At 41.3% G+C, this 23,909-nt stretch overlaps 1 protein-coding gene across 1 annotated transcript in view; it reads left to right on the forward strand.

Annotated features, from left to right (window-relative positions):
- The window catches only part of SLO2 (slowpoke 2), a 566,463-nt gene that overhangs the window by 470,578 nt on the left and 71,976 nt on the right, over window positions 1-23,909 (forward strand). The window contains exons 13-16 of the mRNA XM_065236869.1: window positions 4,738-4,937; window positions 5,810-6,082; window positions 22,524-22,751; window positions 22,815-22,968. Of these exons, the coding sequence (XP_065092941.1) occupies window positions 4,738-4,937; window positions 5,810-6,082; window positions 22,524-22,751; window positions 22,815-22,968 (855 nt within the window). The remainder of the gene's footprint in view (window positions 1-4,737; window positions 4,938-5,809; window positions 6,083-22,523; window positions 22,752-22,814; window positions 22,969-23,909) is intronic.

The following is a 23,909-nucleotide window of genomic DNA, read 5'->3' on the forward strand; positions in this document are numbered from 1 at the left end:
TTATCCACGATCTGTCCGAGAAACTTGATCTGGGAGAGTGCGAAACGACGTTTTTCGAGGGGTAGGTGAAAGCCATACTCACGGATCTGCTCGAGAACAGCGTAGAGACTGCGATCGTGTTCCTGCTTGGTGCGACCAGCGATGAGGATGTCGTCCAAATACGGCTTGACTCCAGGGATGCCGGCCACCATGCTGTCGATGATGCGCTGGATGATGACTCCGGGGAGTAGTCGGTTATACTGGAACAGTCCACGATGCGTGTTGCGTCACGATGCAGGACGTGCGTCAGGCTTGAGGTACAACTTCACTTGCGCTTTTGTGCATCTACCCAGCGTGCTTCGAAAAACTTCCGGAAACTGTTGCTTGAGTTGATTGGTGAACTGATCAGAACGTTGGTGTACGACGTTGACCAAGCTGCTTATCGGCACAGACCACAAATCGAACAGATCCATAGTCTCGATTCCTAGAACGTTGAGTTCAGCGCTGCTTGAGATGAAAATGCGACCAGTCTTGGTAATATTCTTGATGGTGATCTCGGTCTGGAACTCAGCGAGAAGGTTGAGATTGCCACCAGAAGCTGTAACTGCAGATTCTTCCGTCGGTTGAGTGGGTGGCTGTCCGACGCTGATCCATGTTTCTTCTGAGATTATGGTGATGTCGGACGCCGAGTCGTGTTGAAGTTTGACTGCTACACCATTGAGCTCGACCGGGATGAACTTCCGCTTGCTTCCGATGTTGCGAACCGTGTAGATGCTTTTTGTCTTCACGTTCTCTTTGGATTTGGCCTGTTTGAACGGTTTCGACGGCGCATTCTTGTTGCTGTTGCAATAACCTTCCTTGTGTCCTTGTTGCTTGCATCTGGAACAGGTGTGCGAAGCGAACGGACACTCACGAACATAGTGCTGGTCGCCACACTTCCAACATGGCGTTTTCGGCACTTTTTGGTTCTTTTTTTAGGCAGACCGCAGACCGAGAAAAGAAAGGACAGGTTGCCACAGGTCGTCCGAGGGTTATCGCTGCTATCAAAAGGAAGATTCGGGTGAATCCAGTGCGTTCAATAAGGAAAATGGCAAAGTAACGCGGGATCAGTGACTTTACGGCACGGAAGATCGTAAAGGAAGATCGTAAAGGAAGATTGCGGGGTGAAGTCGAGGGCACGGAAAAAAACTCACATGATTACCAACCGCATCCGGGAGCTACAAGTCGAACGATGCAAGAAAATCTTGAACTTCCTTAAACGAAAAAATCCGGTAATCTTGTTCACCGACGAGAGCATGTTTACCGTCGATCCCGTATTAAATTCTAGAACTGACCGGTATATTAGTTCTCTTGCGGTAAAAGACGTGGCCAACGAGCACAAGAACGTGTATCTGACAAAGCATCCTGCTAGCGTTATGGTGTTTGCATTGGTGGCTTCCGATGGCAAAACAAAAATGGACCCGGTGTTCATTCCAGAAGGCGACAAGGTCAACACGGAGGTCTACATCGGGATTTTAAGTAAGTATGTTCTTCCGTGGATCAAAGAACAGTACGGTCCGAACCGCACTCAGAAGTGGTAGCAGGAACATCTGCCGTTCTGCGCGAAGGATATGTGGCCGCCATCCAGCCCCGATCTTAATCCGCTGGATTACTCAATATGGCGCGTTATGAAGGCCAAGGCCTGTTCTAAACGCCACCCTGGAGAGAAATGGATCCAGACTACATTATTAGAACCTGCCGTGCATTCCGGAAGCGTGTGGAGGCCGTAATTGCAGCAAGTGGAAACTCGATCGATGATTAACATAGTTTAAGACTCGGAGAAACTGAATAAATAAAAAACTCGAAAACGAAATCTCTGAGATTTTTTTTAAATTTTGACATTGCTCAATGGTGCAAACATTATCACGCATACGGTATTCTTTGTTGACTTGATGGTGTACATCAACTCATTCAGTGTGATTCTTCAGTCATCTGGAAGCCCGCTAGGCGCAGTTGCAAACTGAAAGATTCTCTCGAACACCGAAGCCTCGACCCAAATTATGCGAGGCCATAAAATGATGATAAATAGAGTTAGCCTTCTCGACGGCTGTAATATGAACCTCGTTAGCTCCTCTAAGCGGCGGAATGGGCTTCGGTTTGTTTGTTTAGCACTTTAGCTAGACACCAGAAAGGCCTTCATTAATGTTCTTTAATTTTGTTTAGAGGATTTTCCTATTAAGATTCTGTGTTCTTTGGAACTGCCGACTAGCACAGTTTCTAAGGGAAATAATACGCTTGGCCATTATCATTAAACGCTCATCATCAAGGTTGGTAGACTTACATGTCGTTAGGGTTGTCGGTATGAACCATTGATCCGCCCCACCACCTCGTCGATGTCTTCCGTCGTCGTTATCGCAGAATTTTCAATCACTCGATCCTCCACGTACCGCTGGATCTGGGAGCAAGTTGCTCGATGATAGTTTCGCCGTAAATGCTGCTGACGTTGGTTTGATCCAGCTCTAAAGTCACCGCTAGGTGATTGGATGACAGTTCGGTAATGGCACAAGTGTTGAGCAACCGTCCACCATATTGGTGAGAGCGATATCGAGGGTGGACCCGACACCAGCTGGTGAGCAGAAGGTAGGTGATTCTGGATGAAGCACCACATAGTGTCCTGCCTGTTGGTCTCCGGCCAGTACTACTCCGTTCTTGTAGTTTCTTGTATTTCCACACAGCGAGTGGCACGCATTGAGATCGCCGGCGAGGATAAATTTAGCCTTCCGACGAGTAAGCTTCTGGATGTCGTTCTTAAGATGTTCAGTTGAGCCGTCCGAATCCTTGCGCTGAGCCGAACAATAGAAGGCGTTGATTGTGATGGGACCATCGGGTGATGCAAGCTCGATACCTATGGCTTTCACAAATAAAAGGCGACAGTCTAGCAGCATCCTGTACACTAGTCCTTTCTTGATGGCAATGGCTACCCCAGCGCCCTTCTGGGCTCGAATCCGGTCGTGTCTAATAATTGTGCTATCTGACTTGTTTGCTGCCCACTGAATGGGCGTTCCAATTAAGGACGTTGAGAGTGATTGTTGAAATTCGTCATGAAGTGCATAATTTTCACCATCATTTTTTGCATTTCAGTGACAAGAGTTGCCAGTTGATTAATAACCATCTGTTGGAGAAGACAGCGGCTTATTATTAGGTTGGCTTTCCTAGAATTCTGGAGGATTGTTGTTGGATCTAGATTGCGACAAATTTCCGTTGTTTTGGGGAGGAACACGATGGACTAGTCGATGTGTGGGCATTCCCGCAGGTTGATTGTTTGTCCTTCATGTCCATGCTATACTGTGCAGTCACATGTTGTTCACCGCATTTGGCACAGCGGGATTTCATATGGCAATTGCGAGTGCCATGTCAAAAATTTTGGTAGCTGGTACACTGCGTCACGTCACATTGAACGCTCGCATTGCACGATGAAACTGTGAGTAATTCTGATGTTCTGAATATTTTTCATTTTCATATCATATCAAATCGTGATCATAGTCTTCGTGGCCGGAAGTACGTCAATTACCGAAGTGATTAACGACCTTTTCAAACGACAAATCTCATCAACTACGATCTCGAGCCGATTGAACACTGTATCTCTTTCTCGCTCGTACCATTTGATTAAACTGTCTCGCTTCAATCTATGTATTTCTGGTTCGATTGATTTTTTTACGAGAGAGAATGTTCGGATTCGAACCTCGGACTTTACGACGAGTCTCGCAAACCAGTGAACGTTTCCAGTGACGGATCAAATGAATTTTGGAAGACAGCTTGTATGCACGCGTTTTGTTTTTATGCGGATTTACAATTCGTTTCATTTGTAATGGTGATTTCAATTTAATTTAAGTGAACATGTAGTTATTATGTAATGAATATAAATAATAAATAAATAACGTGAACGATAATTATTAATGGAATTCAAAAATAGATGGAAAAACAGAATATAAATTCAAATAAATAAGCGGCAATCCTTAAATTAGTTAAATTATATTCACATAAAAGTGACCATGCTACACGTTTGATCTTGGAAACCTTCAAGGGTTGAAGGTTGTTGCGTTTTTGCTCCGCTTTCACGTCAGAAACATCAAGTTCGTGGAGCGTAGGAAGATCTTGAAGGGTTTCTGCGATGGAACGTCATGGGTGAAGTATTCCACCTTCCAGACTGGTAATGATCCGCCGAAGGAACGGTGATTTTTACCCCGTCTGCACAGAGTTGAAATTCCGCCCGTAGACCTTTACGGACATGTTCGTTAAGTTTGGTGATCAGCTTCACGTAGAATGGGGGTAGCTTCTCTTTTTTCTCAACTTCTTCACGGTCGCCCTCCCCATGGAGCAGTGAAAACTTCGTTTTTCGCCATCGATGTTGTTGAACGAGAATGCATAAGACAGACGCGCGAAAGGAAACTTGCGAACACACGAGAGAGAAAACTTACGTCAGACCACACCAAGGGCTGATCGTAGAATGAATTATTGAGATTTTTTAACTAACAAAGACAAAAATAACGCATTTCCCTAAATTAAGACGCCATTAGGGTGTCTAAAACATGATCATCCCCCTCGCCATAATACTATGCAATCCGGAGGCTTTGTTCAAAATTTGAACCAAATCGGTACCCATTTGAAGCTATTTTTCATAGTTGAATTTTAAAATGTATAATTAAACACCATTTTCAAAGTAATGCTTATGGTCATTCAGGTTGTCCTCATCATCATTCTCCTTCCATTTTTTTTCAGATACGGCGTTGCCTTAGTTGGTGTTAGACCGGCCGAGTTACCTGAGTTCTACGAGGAGACGATTCTGCTAAATCCGGGCCCTCGACATATCATGAAGAAGGACGACACCTGCTACTACATGAGCATCACGAAAGAGGAAAATTCCGCCTTCGTGGTCAATCAGAACCAAACCCAAAGCCCCGACCAGCCTCCGAAGGAGGGTAAGTCAGAACATGTACCTCCCGCACCTAGCATTGGTAGTCTGTAGTAAGTTGTATGTTTGAGTTGGTCCCCGGGTTTGCTCCACCATCGTGTTTCTCTAGAAAACACACTGTTGTTCGTTGGGAACGAAACAAAACACTAACCTAACCGCTAGAGATTGCCCCACAAACATATGTGCTCCGGTGTGTTTGTTCTGTCCCCTCCACAAAAACCGGATTGAACCACACAAAAGGAAAACTTGACACTGAACTCGGAAAACCATCACAAACATTCACACCCTGCCTCCAAATTCACCTCGTTCGGTTAGCGTCGTTCCTGTATCAAACCCCGTACCCCCTTCTCATAGAAAAGTTTCAACAACCTACCACTCATCATCGACCGAAAACAAAACACAACAAATCACAAAAGAGTACCCCCTTCGCCCATCCCCAAGTTCCCAGTTTTACAAGCTATTGCTTTCAATGTGAGTTTTTATACGGTTAGCAACACGAGCAGAATTTCTTTCAGTAATCGAGAGCCACAACTCAGTACAAACCACAACAACAACAAGTACATTCAAGATCGATATGCGATGTTCCACCCTGCTGGCTGCTTCCAGGCTGTGTAATCTGTACATATGATGTTGGAGCTGAAAATGGTGTTTTCTTTTTGCTTTCTGTGACATACTTCTCACCTTACCTAGGACCAAGATTTTTTTTTTTGGGAATCGATCGATTTCCTACCATCAAACTTTACTGCACATGGTCCTTCATGCACTTCTTTTTATAAAATCATATTTTAACCCTCCCCTCAAAAGCCAGTTCCTACTACACATAAGCCATATTCGAAAACAATCAACCGTATTACTTTTTTTCCGTTGATTTTAAAACAGTTCCGCCAATCAACAACAACAACAACAACAACAGCAACAACAGCAACAACAATCACCACCACAGTACGATCGCTAGTAACAATCCACCGCACATGGCCCCAGTGCCTTCGGTCTGTGTTCGTGTGCCTCATAGTCCGAGCTTGAACTCGGCCAACTCAGACAGTCCCGGGTCGCCGCGGTGCACTACTAGTAGCAAACCATTCTTTCCTTTCGCTGCCGCCAGCATCGTGCTGGACAGTAGCAGCTGCTACGACGTCACGACACTGGCCGTGCGTGAGTGTGACACCCGACAGAAGCTGCATGGTTTCGGAAAAAAAATATCCAATCTCTCTTAATCTCTTTCCTTCTCTCTATCCTGTTTTTTTTTTTTATTCCTCCGTTTTTTTTATGCTCTGTACTTAAAACCCTTATATTCTTTCGAAACTCGCTTGGGGATAATTTCAATCTCATCTTATTCATATCACCTGCACCTGCTGACCCTTCAAAATCAGCGACGAATTCCATAGGGGAAATCGGGGTAAGACGGACACTTTAAGGATTGTTATTGTTTACATTTGGCTTATAATATCAGTAATCTTTAAGTTAAACTCATGCTTATGGAAACTACATCCATATACCGATTTAATTTAAATCATATGATTTTGTTGACGTAGTACTACGTCTATGATTTTTATATGGGGGTACACTTTGTGAAAACCAAAAATGGAACATGCAACAAAATTATGAAAGATTTTGAACGTTAATAACTCAGCTGCCCTGAAACAATTCCAATAATTGTATCACCAATCGATCAGAAATATTCCTACGCATCTGCCAAATTTAAGACTTTATCATTTAAAAAAAAAATAACTATTGAAAATTGCACGAATGTACAACTGTGGCTATCATAATTAAAATTATCACCGATTGCATGCGAAAAGCGATTTTCCTAACACAGTTTTCAAAGTTGAATTCCTACCGGTCTCACCAAACGATGTTTATTCAATCACCGCGTGCTGAATGGTGGTGTTCTACAGTACACAACGAAAGGCTGAAGAAGCTGCACCGCCATTGATCGGAATCAGTAGCTCTTCGTGCTTGTTGGTATTGGTGCATTTTGAATTTCGGTGTGGCTCGAACGGGTGTGGAGTCAGTATCAACGGAAAAGCATTAACTTTCACCTTAATCACAAATTTTCATCATTTCTCAGAAAGCAGACACAACTCTAATAAGCACCGGACACAAGTTTCCAAAGAAATTGATCGTGCTTATTTTTTAAAGTTACTGCTATAAATGAGATCGATCAATTTTTTTCGTCTAAATTGCAAACAACTTATGGGGGAATATAGAAGGAAATTTAGGAGTAACTTGAACTTCCCTGAAATTTTCGAAACTTTCCAAAGGTTCCCACTATTTTCCTAAAATAAGAACGAAACAATCAATGTAGTTCTTAGTGTTTTTAATGAAGTTCTCGAAATGTTTCAGAAAGTAATGGAACTGGTCTTAAATTATCAAAACTAATCTTCAACATCTTAAACTTCCCCAAAATTCTAGATTATCCTGATGTTTAATGTGCTTCCCCGATGTTATTAGAACTGCACAAATGATCCCTGAACTTCGCTAAGTCTGAATTTCTCGATATTTTAATTTAAGTTTCCACAGTTTTCCGTAATTTTCCTGACGTTTTGAAAACTTTTTTGAAACTCTTGGAACTAACCCTAGAATCTCTTATTTTACCTAAACTTTTTCTGAATTTCATTGCAGTTCTTGGTACTTCTTTGAAGTTCTGGCAAGTTCATTGATATTTATTCCTCGGGAATCTGCGGAAATAATTTTGAAAATTTGGAAACACATGCAAAGTTTCAGCAATTTCCTTGAAATTAATTGAACTGCCCTGATGTTTTCAGAACGTCCCTGAAGCTCTCTCAAAGATTCTTAGTACACACTTTCAGCAATCTATTTTGCTGAGTCTCAACAAAATTGTTTGCTCAGTAAAATTTCCGAGCTGACGAAAAAAACTAAGTGTGTATGGTCCTGAAATGAATGGAACCGTCCTAATAACCTTCCCTGAAGTTCTCTGGACATCTGTGACGTTTCCGAAATATTACTGATGTTTTCTTAAGCTTCTGGAGTTCATTCCTGAAATTCCCGGAACTTCTTAAGGGGTCTACCGGATACCGATTTTTAGCATCTACGCGGCATCCCCGTTCCGAAAATACCCTATTGTAGGGTATTTGACACTTTTTCTGAAATCCGATGGCCACCAATTTGGATTCCAAAATAACGTCGAATATCGATTTTCGGCACTTTCACGTCGTCCCCGTTCCGAAAATACCCGTATTGTAGGATATTTGAGACTTTTCCTGACCCCGATGGCTGCCATCTTGGACTCCAGAATGGCCTTGTTAATTTAATTCCCGTTTAATATAAAATAATATATTATTACAACATATAATCCGGATGCCATCCCTATCGGCAACCGGATACTGTATTTTGATGCCTGCGTCGTCAGGTCGTGACAAGACGAATGAGCCCCGAATTGAAGTGAAAGTTGAAAAAAACGAAGGAAGCAGTTTTCTAGTCATTCATTGCGTCAATTGAAACAAGTCTTTGCTTCAAATGAAATGAACTGAAGCACTTGAAGAACGAAACAAGTGATAGTCCAGTCATGTTTGAAAAAAGGAATGTTCATCGTGACGCGATGGCAAGAAACACGATGGCTTACACGAAAATGATATTGCTCGAAATTAAGCGATTCTGCGGAGAGTTCATTTTCTTTTCTTTGTTTCGAAAATGCAGAACCCTGATTTCCAGACACAAAAGTAGGATATCTTGGAATGCAATAAATATCGTAAATTAAGAGTAGATGTAACAAAAATCCTATTATTTAATAGTTAAACTATCAACCAATCAACGGTCCGTCTTGCCCCGCATAACCCTACTGTATCCGCAAAATTATTGCTATCGGTAACCGGTATTGGAGCTGATAAACCGCTTTACCGTTATTGAAGATATCAACTCCAAAAATGTGCAATAAATCAAACATAAATTTTCCATCTCCGTACGCAAGGCGTTCGTAATTAGAAATAGAAATACTGAACTTCGTAAATGAGCAAATCCACACTAAATAGCTAAAATATAAACGAATGTCAGATTTAACCCTCTCTGAATTCCATGAAACTTCGCATAACTGTGCGCAAGGGGCAATCAACCAAGTTTGTGCTGGAATTCGGCCGTTTTGACTTTCACCTAATTTTTCAAAATGGCTTATTTGATATTTTTTTAATAAATCATTGCTCGAATATGGCTCATCTAACCGTAATGACGTCTGAGACAAAGTTGTAGGAAACTGACCGAATACACTCTTAAAAAATGACAAGATTTTGTCAAAAACTAAATCAAAAGCTGTTAAAAACTTCCACTTTTAAACTTATAGTTATTTGAAAGCCATTCGAAAATGCTAACATTTCTGATGTTGGACACAATGGCCACTTTAAAGTTGACTAAAATCGTAAAACACCAACTTTTAGTTAAATGGTTGAACTTTTTTCACGCGATATTTGTGTAATTTTTTAGTAAAAAAATTCCTGGGTTTAAAACAAAATCTGGATCTCAAAAATCAATTAAAATTATATGTGAGAAATAAAAGTTCATTTTTTTTTTACTAAAGTGTTGATGTTCTACGATTTTGGTCAACTTTATAGTGTCCATTGTGTCCAGTAAAAGAAAAGTTAGATTTCTTGATCAGTTTTTAAATAAACATAACCTGAAAAATTAAAAAAAAATTAACTTTTTTGCTATGGAAGGTTTTAACGGATTAATTGTTAATTTCTGGCGATTTTTTTTGATTTTTATTCAGTGTGTATTTTTTTCCGAAAGGCAATCCATTTTCCTACAACTTTGTTTCAGACATCATGTCGATAAGATAAGCCATTTTCGTGCTATGCTTTATTGTAAAATATCTAATACGCCATTTTGAAAAATTATGCGTGAGTCAAAATAGCCGGATTCCTGCACAAACTCGGTTCATTTCCCCTAGTGAGTAATTATGCGAAGTTTCATGGCATTCAGAGAGGGTGAAATGAAATCGTTCGATCACTAAGCATAGACTAACTCAACTACGACGCCAGAATGCAGTCCTTACGTCAAACTGCAAGTTGTGAATCTGTCATTTAAATTACCAGAAAAACATTTAAAAAAATCATAGTTCAATGCAGCATGGAAATCGTCTGGTGCAAAAAAAAAATCTCCCATTCGACAATCTATCCGCTTGGTCTTCATCGCTTCAGAGAACTTCTCAACAATCTAAGCAACCGGTATAGAGCCGTTAGTTCGAGATCTCTTGAGCGATCACACAAACAAGCACAGAAGCTTTGCCTGCCGGTCTGCGGTCCATCCACCGAACTCTCTGTCTGTCTGCCTGTCTTTCCCCGCTGATCCTGGGCTGTCCCCAATGCCGCCCATTCCGAAAGTAGTTCGATTTCCATTGTATCCGCATATTTGTTCTCCACTTCCGTATTGCATGTTTTTTTTTAGAAGATTAGATTGCTTAGAGCAGTGTGTGCCCCGTAGCGTGTAGTTGAATCAATTAGCTTTCCCTCACCGAATGTATTCGTTCACACAGTCACAGTCACAAACACACTCAATGCTCGTTTCCCACACAAAAACAGACACACAATGGCCAATGATTCTTGAATCCGGAAGCAACAAAAAGTCACCTCCATTCGTAGCCTGCAGCTGCACCATCCATCACTTCCCTCATAATCCCCCCCACAGCCCTCGGTAGAACAGTTACTGTTGTTACGGTAGAACAGATCCCTTGAATACATATCTCCATATAGGAAAATTGTTCGATTCCGATGCGGATGCGTGAGTGCCGGTGATTTCATGTACCATTTTTTTGTTTTGTTTTGTTTCAGTGTATTGTACAAACGAATTGTGTCAATTTTCAATTAAACGTGCATTCTCTCTGGTATTGTCTCGATTTCGATGTTGTTTTCGGGAATCGTACTAACTGACAAGCGATCATCGGCTAGTTACTGTCGGAAAAAGGCGAGGTGGAGGAGTGATGCACATGGGATAAAATCCAGATAAATAAAATTATAACAACAAGAGTAGATAGGTCGAGTGCAATCGTGTGGAAAATCAATCAATTCCAACTGCTCAACGGGCAAAACGGATGATGCGTAGGCGGACGAGATGCACACGACCGATTAAACCAACTCAAATTCGCAAAAAACGTATATTACTCATAGACTGAGTTAAATTTTCCTCGATTTTCCATATGGTGGAAACGAACCAGCCAATGGCTGTCAGTCTCTAATAAAGTAACCTACACACTAAGATTTTGTTTCTGTGTTCGGTAAATTTTACCGAAATCAGAACAGCTGAACGTTCGGTAAAACTTTGACCTTCATTTTAAGGGCTATTGAATTTGAAAATAATTTCAAAACATGTTCAACCGTGGAGATTTAGTTTCAAAGTATCTGAAAAGCAATTGAATTGAATTGCAAAAAAAAATACCGAACAGTTCAGCTGTTCAGATTTCGGTAAAAATTACCGAAGTCGGCGATAATTTCTAAGTGTGTAACCTAACCATCGATTTGCCTCGAGCCGATTTTTGAGTAAAAGCGAAGAAATGAGTTACCTACGATCAGTGATTTCCAAATTTCAAAATCGATTTAAATACCACTCTTAATCTAAAAAGGCTTTTAAGCATATTTTTCTTTTAGAGTTTATCTTCAAATAACATTCATATAGCTGTAAAATCCAAAAGAGAATTTGTGAGTCCACTTCCAATTGAAAACTAGCATATAATCTGTGTGTGTATAATTTTAACTCATTCGAATATGAAGGAATCACTCTACGTAGAGGTAAAACCAATGTAGTATAATCCTAATACATTAAATACTTAAGTTTTGCCTGCGTTTCCTTCCTAAACATAAAAGATTGTAATTAAAAAAGTAGAAGGGTCTGTGCCTAGGGGCACGAACGGAAGCTTGACGTAGGACCGCTAGTGGACGCAATCAATGTGAAAAGCATTTAGTTCTTTTAATTGATCAATTATCTATTATCTCAACTCTTTCCGTTTTTGAATTGTAGACGTATCAAATTTGTAGTAATCTTTTTCAAAGAGAAAGTTGATTAAGAGAATCAATCAAAATCACTTACACCCCTGCTTCCAAGTTTGGTTACAAGATTACAACTCTGGAGAGCATTTTGTGTGGTCGTTGGGGGCTTGTGGTTCTGAATATGGACAAACAAGCACAGATAAATTCTATTCCAACTCTTTACCGATGTAAGCTTGATGGCCCTGAAAAGGGCCGTTTTATTGAAGAGGACATCCATGGCCACTTACGCTTGGCGTGTTTAGTGTAGGTGACAGCATCACGGACCTCATTTTTCAGGAACACCGTAGATCAGAGCGGAGATACGTTTGACACCACCACAGCGAGCCAGACGACCGATGGCGGTTATCTCGAAGAACTTTGCTGTTCACCACGCCGTCCGAAGTGAAAATGAGCTAATGCCATACAACAGCGCTCTTTTATATCTTTTCATGTTAAAGCAGAATGATGTGCAACCAAGTGGTATAAAAGCTACAAAGACTCCTCCCATTATGAGTAGTTTGATATCAAGTAGCGACACTGGCTCTTTTCCTTTTGCGTACACGGCAAATGAGAACGGCCCAAATTTGAGGTTAGTTCACTTATAATCGCCAAAAGTGCAGGAACTCAGCGATGAGTAAATTTGTCTCATGGTTTCCTGTGGAAAACCTAAAAAATCTGCAAGAAAAAATGAGGAAATTGACGAAAATTTTATTCAGTCTCGGAGTAGTACCAATAGACTGAGTGAATCCAATCTTTACTTTTCTCAAATTCGGGAATTTTTCCCTAGAAAATCCTGGAAAAACCTGGGAAAACATGAGGCAAATTTACTCATCGCTGAGTTCCTGCACTTTATTTCTTATTTCTGAGATACCTAAACTCAAATTTGGGTCGATCTCATTCACCGTGATATCACCTTGAAAGATATCGGCGCCGGTGGTTAGCGTGATTACCTCTCACCCCAGCAGGCCCGAGAGCAGGCCTGGGTCCAATCTCAGTCGGCACCACCGTCATGTTCTAAGGCATAACATCTCTGCCAACCATGGCCGCTTACGCTTGGCGTGTTTAGTGTAGGTGACAGCATCACGGATCTCATTTTTCAGGAACACCTTCAGCACAGCTCGTAAATCAGACCGGAGATACGGCAGACACCGTCACGGCGAGCCAGACGAGGGATGGTGGTTATCTCGAAGAATTTGCGTTTGGTTCTGAATATGGCGATGAGTGTGCAAAATATTACGCAATTTCATCCTCCTTATTTGCACGCGCCCGAGGATCGGAGGCGAATGCCACTTCGACTTGTTTCGTCTACTTACTACTCTCTGACGACTGTGCTGGGGAAGCAGCATATGCATGTAGGTAATTGGTGGATTTGTTATTTAATTCGACACTTTTGGACAATGCTAGATATTTAGCAAGTTTTCCAATAGTTTCTTGTTGAAAATCAACATTCAAAAGCATTGTTATCGATGCGTAGTCATATTTCTGAACGATTGGTGATAAAATTATTGCAATTGGACCAGGGGCAGCTGAGTTATTAACGTTCAAAATCTTTCTTAATTTGTTACATGTTCCATGTTCGGTTTTCACAAAGTGTACCCCCATATAGAAATCAAAGACGTAGTCCTACGTCAAAATATTTATAATTAAGAGACGAATCAGCTACAGGCTGAAAGTCTCTATAATAAAGCAAAAAAAAAAAACAAAACAAAAATATTCATAATTATGCAGCAGTTTCAGACAAATGGCGAAACAAACTGAATTTTTAATCGATTTGTACACGGCGAATGAGAACGAACCAAATTTGAGTTTAGTTCACTCATAATCTCCAAAAGTGCAGGAACTCAGCGATGAGTAAAATTGGTCTCATGGTTTCCTGTGGAAAACCTAAAAAATCTGCCGGAAAATGAGGAAATTGACGAAAATTTTATTCAGTCTCAGAGTAGTACCAATAGACTGAGTGAATCCAATCTTTACTTTTCTCAAATTCGGGAATTTTTCCCTGGAAAATCCTGGAAAAATCTGGGAAAACATGAGACAAATTTTACTCATCGCTGAGTTCCTGCACTTTTGGCGATTATGAGTAAACTAAACTCAAATTTGGGTCTTTCTCATTCGTCGTGTATGAAAGTTTGCGTGGTTACCAAAAGAGAATGTCGATGAACACGCTAACTCGAAAGTACCCATTAATGGTTGAAAAAGACCCATTTTGAAGAAAAGTGGCTTAACTCATTAAATGAGTAAATTTTTTACCCATTAATGAGTATCTGTTACCCATTAATGAGTAATTGTTAATCATTAATGGGTAACAGATACTCATTAATGGGTAAAATTGTTTAATCATTAATGAGTTAAGCCACTTTTCTTCAAAATGGGTCTTTTTTTACTCATTAATGAGTACTTTCAAGTTAGCGTGAAGAGAATAGCTCAAAGCAGAGAGGACCTTTGGAAATGTTTATCTAGAGCTTTACTCGACCTGAGCGTCCTTCAGAACTTTAATTAAACATGGTTTCCTGGTACAATGTATCTGCTTTAACTACAACAAGAATGTTGTAGTTGGATGCATTTGTGCAGTACAAATAAGCGCACCGGTTGATGGATTTTCCGAATAGCGACGTAATCCGGTAGTACTGACCCGGTGAAGATCACACTAAACGAGTCCGAAAGCGTGTAGATCTTTTTCGTTCCCAAGACGGACACTGAATGCATTGGAATGCAGTCTAGAATTGTAATTTTTGGCAGGTTAGGGTTCTTAAAGACACCAACCCCGCCTTTGAGGAAATCATCGCGAGTTGTAGTCGCTGCGGTTACAACTCTCTCAATTCCAACACCGGGACTAGTGTACTCCATCGAAAAAAAAAACCTTAAAGGGCCAAAAACGGAGGGGCGGACCCGTTAGTAGACACACTTACGCGAAACCCGCGGAATTTATGAGAATCTCCTTTCAAAGACAAGATCCTGCAAGACACTGCAAAACGAGCCATCGTACGAGAGGATGTCCCAATGATTGGGAAAGAAGAGCCCACCCTCAATCCACGAAATGCTTACGATAGGAAGTTGACAATTCCACTCTCCCTGTCCAAATTGATTCAATCCGATGATGGTCCCTCCCAACCCCCGTTATGCAATAAGCTAAGTTAAATGAATACCAAGTGAGGAGTATGCAGCTGTTGATTGTTCGTGTCTTAAAGATTCTTACATGTGTGCTGAAAGCCATCGTAAAATGAAAATAAATCAAACCATTCGTTTTGTTTTTGGTCAATCCCATTTGATTGACCATGATTTAAAACAATTATTCTGATGTAATTTTTGTATATTAAAATTGACATAAATTTTAAAATACACTGACATGCACATTATGTTGGTACTGTTGACATTTGCGTTATCTCTATTATAAATTTTATCTTGGATTACATGTGATTTTCAATGCTGAATACTCCTCTAATCCAATTTATTTCATCTTATCACATTGATGTATATTATTGATTAGTAAGAAAAAAAAAACAATCTCACCAAATGTGTTCCTTTTGAAACAGACGACAATCTGGCACTACTGTAGATTTCATTTGTCATTCATTCGCCCGAGCGATTTGCTTTATTTTCACTAGGCACACTTTGATTCGAAGATATTCCATCGAAACCAAACCACTAACACTTTCACAGCTCTGCAGCTCCTTTTGCAAATTGCTTCCCCACTTCACACATATAGTAAAGTGTGGCCCATTGAGAACTGGAACATAAACAATTGCGTATATTTCGGATATCCGGAGTGATTTGAGATTTGGGCGTAATTGTATTTGTAAACAAACACGTCAATCACCGATTTATCACGATACTAGCTTATGGAGATATTCCATTCTGTAAAGCTCTGAAAACCTTTGTCTTCCTACCACAGCTAAAGATGCCCTGCAAGACCATGTATTTGCGTGCAAACTTATCCGCAAATACCAATTTTAAATTGGGCAGGAACATCTCCCCAAGCCGTAGTCAAGTAAAGTTTTTGTCTCGGTCAAGGGGTTGGTCACTCTACACAGTGTGCCAAAATCAAACTTGGGCACACCCGGGTACAGTCATTGGCGTTGTTTGGCACCCATGGTTACAATTTTTATGATCTTTAAAGTTACTGGCAACACTGAACTTTTTCTGCACTTGCGCAGTGTGCATGTGTTAAAATTTGTTATATTATTTTCGTGAATCTCTAAGTCTCGCCATGGATTCTCAAAATCGTTACACCCGTGACGGCAGTCTCATCCACATTTCCTCCCAGACGAAGATCAGCCAATAGCGGTATCTTGACCTGACTGAGGTTTCCGGCCATGGCTACACGAACTAGCGATGCAGCTCCCACGGCTGCGGCTGCTTCCAATGCTGCTGCTGGTCCGTCTTTTTTATTACGAAAATCTCAAATAGTTCAACAAATCATTTTTACTCTCCTGCCTTTTTGCACTTCCAACTAACAGCTTAATAATGAACGGGAGTTTTGTGCATTTGTGATCGATCACACTGTGGTTGCACTTGCGACGGGTAGCAGTCCTTGGTGGTGAATGCAGTCAGCAGCAGATCCTCGGACGGCATACGGGTGTGGCATTGAAAAAGTGGAGAATGCGATTTTCGCTGGCCTGGGAAGCGATTTTTCTTGGAGGCGCTGTAGACCTTGAAGCTGATCGAATTGTCCGGCAGGGTGTACGGGTTGGTGGACTCTGACAAGTAGTTCTGCTTGGAAAATTAGCTGGTCCGTTTCGGGTCAGCGGTGCGTCCTTCATCAGTCCGACGTGTGTTCCGGCCGGTGTTGGTTTCCAGTTTTCCGATGGATGATACTCGAGCGGTGAAAAATTCGGTGCAAATCCGTTTCCTCCGCCGGCTCCCAGAAGGGTTGGTTGACTAATGATTGACGTTCGTTGTGCGGAGTCGGCCTTTCGCCGAAGATGGAAGGATCGTGTAGCAACGGAGCTCGTCCGTTGCAGACATCCTTGGAGACGGATGCATCCAGTGTGTAGTCCCAACTGGAGTCCGTGTCGGTTTTGAAAACATTGAAAAACAAAACAACAACAAGAGCTGTTAAAATACCGGGTTGCCAAACAAGGCATTATTCACAAGCAATCAAAAGTCAGTTCAATGACTTCTTGGCACTGCCGGTACAGCTGCGGCACACTGAGGTACACTGAGAAAAAAAAACTGAGAAAAAAGTTGGCGCAAAACAAGTGTATAGAGTGACCACCCCTTGGCCCCGGTAGCTGTTTGAAATCGGCCTTCACGTAGCTTTCATCATCGATGAGGAGACAGCCCTTTAATTTGATCAATACCTGATCATACAGCTATCTTGCACGGATTCTGGCCACATTGTTCTGCTTTTGGTCCCTATTTGGTTGTCAGCAGACACGGTATGAATTGAAACCTTACCGGAGACGAATACGTTGCACGGTACTGCGTGTGGAGTCGAACTTTTTGGCACAATCGCAGTTGATGGTTGACAGTAACCGCCCGACACTTGCTTTGTGGCTTGCAATCCGTCGAAACAGTTTCTCTGTACTTTTTCAGTACCCAGCACACGGTATTTCTGGGAGAACCTAACACTTTTGAAAGCTTAGGTCCAGACCACGAAGGGTTTTCCAAATGACTGCGCACAAATATTTTCCTTCTATCTTCTTCCATGTTGAATTTCAATGAAGCACTTTCGAACTGCACTGCGAAAAAAAAATCAACTGATGTTGTTATTGTTATAGAGAACACATCGACGCCAAAAGCTTCAAATTCTGACCACTAGGGTTGCTGTGCTCTCGACGGGTCCTTCGCCACACAGCAAACATCATTCTTGTTTTCCCAGTAATGTCAAAAAATCGCTTCTAGCGATCAATGAATACGCACACACCTGTCTAAGCGGGTAAGAGAGGTGAAACAGTCGGAAGAAGTGTTAGTTTGTTTACTAAAATGAACTATGTCCATTTCGTTATGGCAATATTATGGCTCGAAAGAAATGCTCCTCGTGTTTATTAGCGAAATTCACATCAAATGTTGATTAATTGCGTAGGATCAGTTTGGCACGGCATTTGTGACCAGCAAACACCTTCCGGTCATATGAAACAGGTCAAAAACCGTCCAAATTCGCCCAAAAAAAAAATTTTGTTTTGAATTTCTGTATGGCAAAGAACTTACCAATACTGGGTGACCATGAGTTCCTGCCCACCTGCCATTTTCCATCTCGCACACCTGCTACAAGAATTTTGGGCATCATCATAAGCTAACGATGAACTCTGACTCTTAACACTAATACGCAGAGAGCATTTCGAACAGTGAGTTACCAAGATCTCAAGAGAGCAAGACGATAACAACATCATTGCTGTGTGCTCTCACGATACATTACTTATACTACGCAAGGCTTGTTGTGAGTGCACTCTACAAACTACAGCTGAGTACAAGAAGTTGTTCGGATTATGTACAACTGATGAACAACCGTGATCATATCATGATCATTGCCATAATGATCGTGATTTTTTTTCGACGTAGGACTACGTCTGTGATTTCTATATAGGGGTACACTTTGTGAAAACTGAAAATGGAACATGTAACACAATTATGAAAGATTTTGAACGTTAATAACTCAGCTGCCTCTGGACCAATTTCAATTATTTCTATCACCAATCGATCAGAAATATGTCGACGCATATGTTAAATTTAAGACTTTAGCGTTTTTTGAAACGGCCCATTTGAAAATTGCACGATTGTGCAACTGTAGCTATGATAATTAAAATTATCGCCGATTGCCTGCGAAAAGCGATTTCCCTATCACAGATTTCAAAGTTGAATTCCATCCGGTCTCACCAAACGATTTTTATTAAATCACCGCGTGGTGAATGGTGGTGTTCTCCAATACACAACGAAAGGCTCCCCACAAGCAGCTAGTTATCAAGGCTGACCTCGACCGCTGATCGGATTCAGTTCCAATCACCGTGAGTGGTGGTGTCCGGTCGTTGGCATCAGCAGCAGCAGCATACTAAAAAGTATGAACTGAGAGAACCCCGCTATAATTCCTAATCCTACACAAAATACAAGCTCCTGTTGCAGTTAACAAATAAGATTTATTATAGAAGACCACGTAGTCCTACGTCATCATTGCGTACAACCTAATAGAGCTGTCCCTTGAAGTTTTTGCTTTTTTTCAGTCTGTGAATTGGGAAAGACGCATTTGTTTGCGTTGGCGGCATTGGTCCTTTCGGTGGAGTGAAAAAGAAAAGAACAGTTCACCGTGTTGACATACCGAGTCAAATGTGCGCTATTTACAGGTGAGGTGCGTCGACTCTTTCATTTTCGTCAAGTTCTAATACAGCCACAGACGTTACGTCACGTCTGTTGCTGCATTCGAAACCAAGAGAACGAAAGAGTCGACTTGTTTGCATCCTCCTCCCCTATAGAAGCCGCACATCGCCCCTTTTCAGCCTTCGTGTTAAAAGTTAGGGTAGGGTGGTTCAAAACGCACCCCTGGGGTAAAATGGCCCTGTGCTGTTTATCATAGCTATCCGATTGTCGATTCGTGAATTTAACAATCATCATTGCTTGAACTAACATTCTGGCACATGATATTTCCAGAATAAGTAATGGACTGTTCTCCCCTACCGATGGTCAGCACCTATCTGCTGATGCTTGCTTATAGCGAATTTGTTTATTATACCGTTCCAACCTGGATTGGGTATCAAGTTAGGGTCGGCTTGTTTTCTAGCAAACGTCAGTTTGATCGTTTGTTTTTATAACCTGGCACGGGTCGACTTTCGCGCTGAAAAAAAGTTCGGGTTTGCACTGGGTTGGAACTGGTACCAACCTGGGAATAAACAAATTCGCTATTGCTCTGTAATAGTACGTTCAGACTACAGAGTTATAACAACAATCAATACGAAACCAACGATTTTAAATTGGCTCACTACTTGACTAGCCTATTGGTCCCAAGCAAACGATTAACGTATCTCATTCTAGTTGAAATTCTAGTACTACGCAATGTTTGTTTTGATTCGCTATGAAAGTTTGACAGATAAAATGAGGGGTTAGTGGATTTTCCTATGTTTCGAGGGGTGCATTGAATAGCTTAGGACCGAAGATAGTACCAGAGCTGAGCCAAAAACTTGAGCACTTTTCTTCGGGAGCTACTAGTCTTAGAGTTACCTCTATGGTTATAACATGTTTCTCGCTATCTTGATGGCGGTTTCTGTGTTGCAATTATTTGACAACCGTTATAACATATTATAACTCTCCAATCTGGACAGCGTTTAACCCCAAACTGCCAAAGAATGCTACTCACAGAGAGACACTCACTCTCGTATCGTGAAATAAGCACATGTTCCGATTTGTGGATATAATGAGCGAAAAGGGTAACTCTTTTCTCTGAGCTTGACGCAGTCTAACAATGTATTTGTTATCTGTGAGATGCCTACGCGATAACGTATTTTCAAGGTGGAAGAGGACTAATCGTTGGTCGCAGTTTGTACAGATCACGATCATATTGGAAATCGGATCATGCTTGCTTGATTTCCATCACTGGTTTTCACCCTTCTGCTCTTCCTTAATCTGTACTTTTTAGTGTGCAAACTTGATTTTCTATGGATCAATGTCATTAGTTTATGGTTCATTGTTGAACGTTTTATGGATCATTTGGGTGTTTTTAAGGAGCGTTTTTCATTGTTTATGGATCGTTTTCTGATTTCTAAAAGTGCATAATTAGGACAATACATTGTCCCATTCAAGCTTTAAAATTCTTCCGCTAATCCGTATCGTACCCAAATTCGTTCAAATTTGGCACAGTTGTTGAGGATCTCAATACAGATCTAAAGAGCAGTGGGGAGCAAAGAGGATGTAATCCATCATACAACTTGATCTATCCTAATGTCCACAATTCTTACACTCATCGACAAAATTGGTGAAAACAGCCAAATTGTATATAGCTAGGATTTCGAGATGTCAATCCTGTATTTATAAAAAGTTTAGCAGAACACTAGAGCCACCTAGTGAGGTATTAGCCTCTTGAGCAATTGACCACTTTGTCAAGCAGTTTTGGCGTGACTTTCTACCAGCGATTTCACAAAACTGGTCCAACTAATTTCTATTGACGTAGAACTACGTCTTTGTCGACTATACTGGGGTGCAAATCAAAAAATATGTGTGGTGAAGTAGTGTTAGGTTTTGAACGCTTGTAACTTTGTCATTTATAGATGAAATTAAAATCCAAATACGCCAATCGATAGGATATTACATTACGAACCTGCTGAAATAAATATTTGTCCAATTTTTCTGTAATAAAACTTTTGAAAAATGTACAAATGATAATGTTACCACTTTTTTCATAAAATAAGCGTTTTTCCAAACCCAGTCATCATAATCGAGTACCGCTTGGTTGCAAATCGTTCTGAAAAGATATAAAACAGCACTGCTGTCGCGCTTCTTCTCATTACCGCTTCGGACGGCGTGGCGCTTTGTCCTGCAGTAAGCAGGAGCAAGTCAGTGGTTAAAGGTGACTTGGGTCCCGTTCAACTAAGGGGCTGTTCATTAAGTACGAGGGGGGGGGAGGGGGAAGATTCCCAAAGAATTTTAAACGTAGTTAATGAACAACCCCTAATACGAAACGTGGAAACGTTATTAATGCATAACCGAAACATTGAACTACTTTAAAATTTAAGATAAAGTTATATAATCAAAAATGCTTGACATACATCAATTTTGCGTAGTTCTACGTCATACTTCGGTCGTGTCTTGGACACAACCCTTAATTTTTTTTTTATGAAACGCACAAATGTTGGCTACTTTTCTCGGGGTTCTGGAAGAAAAAATCTCAAAATAATGTTCCATTTCAAAGTTCGAGTGGTAGTAAACGTCATTTTATTTGCTCGAATGAAGTGGTTAATTATTGTATTATAAGTGTATTGTAACATTCAGCATCAACGTTTCTTAGGCTTTAGTCGATTGCGGCTCGATCCTGATTTCAAATAAACAGTACAGTACAGATGATCAACAAATTGCTGCTCGCTCAATCTAAAAACTGCACAATTTCCATGCAATTTCATCCAATCGTGAGCACTGTGTCAGTCCACTCCAGTTGACATCCGATTATGGCCCATTAATAAATGAGCAAGCAGCAAATATTTGCCTTTCCCGTACCTATCTCGTTAGTCTACCGAATGTTACGTCGAACACGTGAAATGTTTCAATAATTGATTAACTGAGCTGCTGAAACAAACATAAAACTTTTCCCGTCCGTGCCGGGCATGATTGGACATTTCATGTTCGTTATTAACGATTTTTCCCCATGCGATCCTTCATCATGCCATTATTAATCACCATGCTGCACTACCTTCCCCCAGCACCAATCCGACGGTGGCTTTAGCGGATGGCATTAATAATAAATTTAAAAATAATAAACACGAGCCACGCCTGTCAGCAGATTTTTAATCCGTATCACCAACCCCGCACCGTTCGTAGGTTTTGACCGTAAGCTTACGCAGAACTGCAAAACCAAAATGATAATTTATTGGAATCGATCAATTTTCAATCGGAAAATAATCTGAAAACAAAACATTTATTTATTCCCAATTACCTCGCCGTCTGTCTAACCGGTCGTGATTTTCAATTTCCCATCACCTGCTCCGCAGCCACCTACACCGAGAGTGCAGCCCACCCTGCCAGTACGACGGGTTCCAACGCCAATGCCATCACGGTGTCCGACTCGAAAACGAACCTCAAGGAGGTGTCCATTCCGACGACGGCCACCACCCAGTCCACGCTGGGACCACCGGCCATCACGACGGCCAACCACCTGGAGATCCCGAGCAACAACAATCCCAACCTGCTCAGCCCGGACATCCTGAACCAGCGGAGAGGTGAGTGATGTTTGGTTTTCTTTTGGAAAAAGCAACTGCTAACGAGGTGGTTTTGGTTGTCAGGGAGTCGGAGGCCTTCGATCCTACCGGTGCCGGATATGTTCACGTCGTCTTCGTTCAGCATATCCGGTGAGGACGGAATCGACGGGGAGGATAACGAAAGCGACGACGAGCTGGACGATGACGTTCCGTGGAGGTCGCCCTCGGAGAAGATCGCGTAAGTATGATGATTGGGAACGGGGGTTCGTTTTTGGTGCTTGGTATGTGGGTGGGTGGGGTTTGACACTTTGGTGAAGGGTTGCAAAGCGTTTCTCACGACAAGTACATCAAGGGCGCTGGTGATGGATTTGTACTACATCATTCCGGATTCAAACATACTAATTAATCAGGCATTTCTCATTGCACTTAGGTTCACATGTTGTAAATATGACGTCATTTGATTGATATTCCATATTGACATTCTTCTTTGTGTTTGTACACTAAAAACTAATCGACTAATCCACACAAATTGAGATGAGTTATACTTAAACGGTATAGAAAAGTTATGAATTCTTAGAGTAGAACCTTGTGTGTAAGTGCATAGAGTGTCTTCAGTGTTTAGCAAATAGATGTCCTTTTAGGAGTTTAGTTAATGAGATTCAGCTTGGACACTGCAAGACCAACCATTGGAAAGGCCTCAACTCCTTTTTGTAAACAAACCTTGTAAGGCCATTTTGTCGCGAACCGAAGCCCGCCATCGCAAACCAACAAAACGAACAGGTAGGGGAAATTCTGCTCTACCCGATTGTGGTTTACGCTTGCGAATGTAGGTTTCGGTTCGTGAGAAAATGGCCTTGGTTTGTTTTCAAAATTGAGTTGAGGCCTTTTCAATTGTTGGCCTTGACTGTACATCTACGAATATATTTGTATAGTTGGTTAGGAAACAGTTGAAACATTGCATTGTGTGAATACTCATCACACCATTATTCTGGGTAGAGTAAATTTCCGTGCGGCTCCATCGGTCTATAAATAAACCAAATGTATTTTAGTGTACTCATGTTCCATTCCATGTTTCCAACCGGTAATTGATTTTTCGACCTTCAGTTTCCCAATACTTCAAAAGCAGCTGTCGCATTATGGCATAAAAAAACAAGCGCGCACTCGGCATGTAATTAATAT

The sequence above is a fragment of the Ochlerotatus camptorhynchus genome, unplaced genomic scaffold, assembly GCF_037179485.1.
Source record: "Ochlerotatus camptorhynchus isolate MF236.1 unplaced genomic scaffold, CSIRO-AGI_Acam_v1.1 ptg000577l, whole genome shotgun sequence".
NCBI classification, from domain to species: domain Eukaryota; kingdom Metazoa; phylum Arthropoda; class Insecta; order Diptera; family Culicidae; genus Ochlerotatus; species Ochlerotatus camptorhynchus.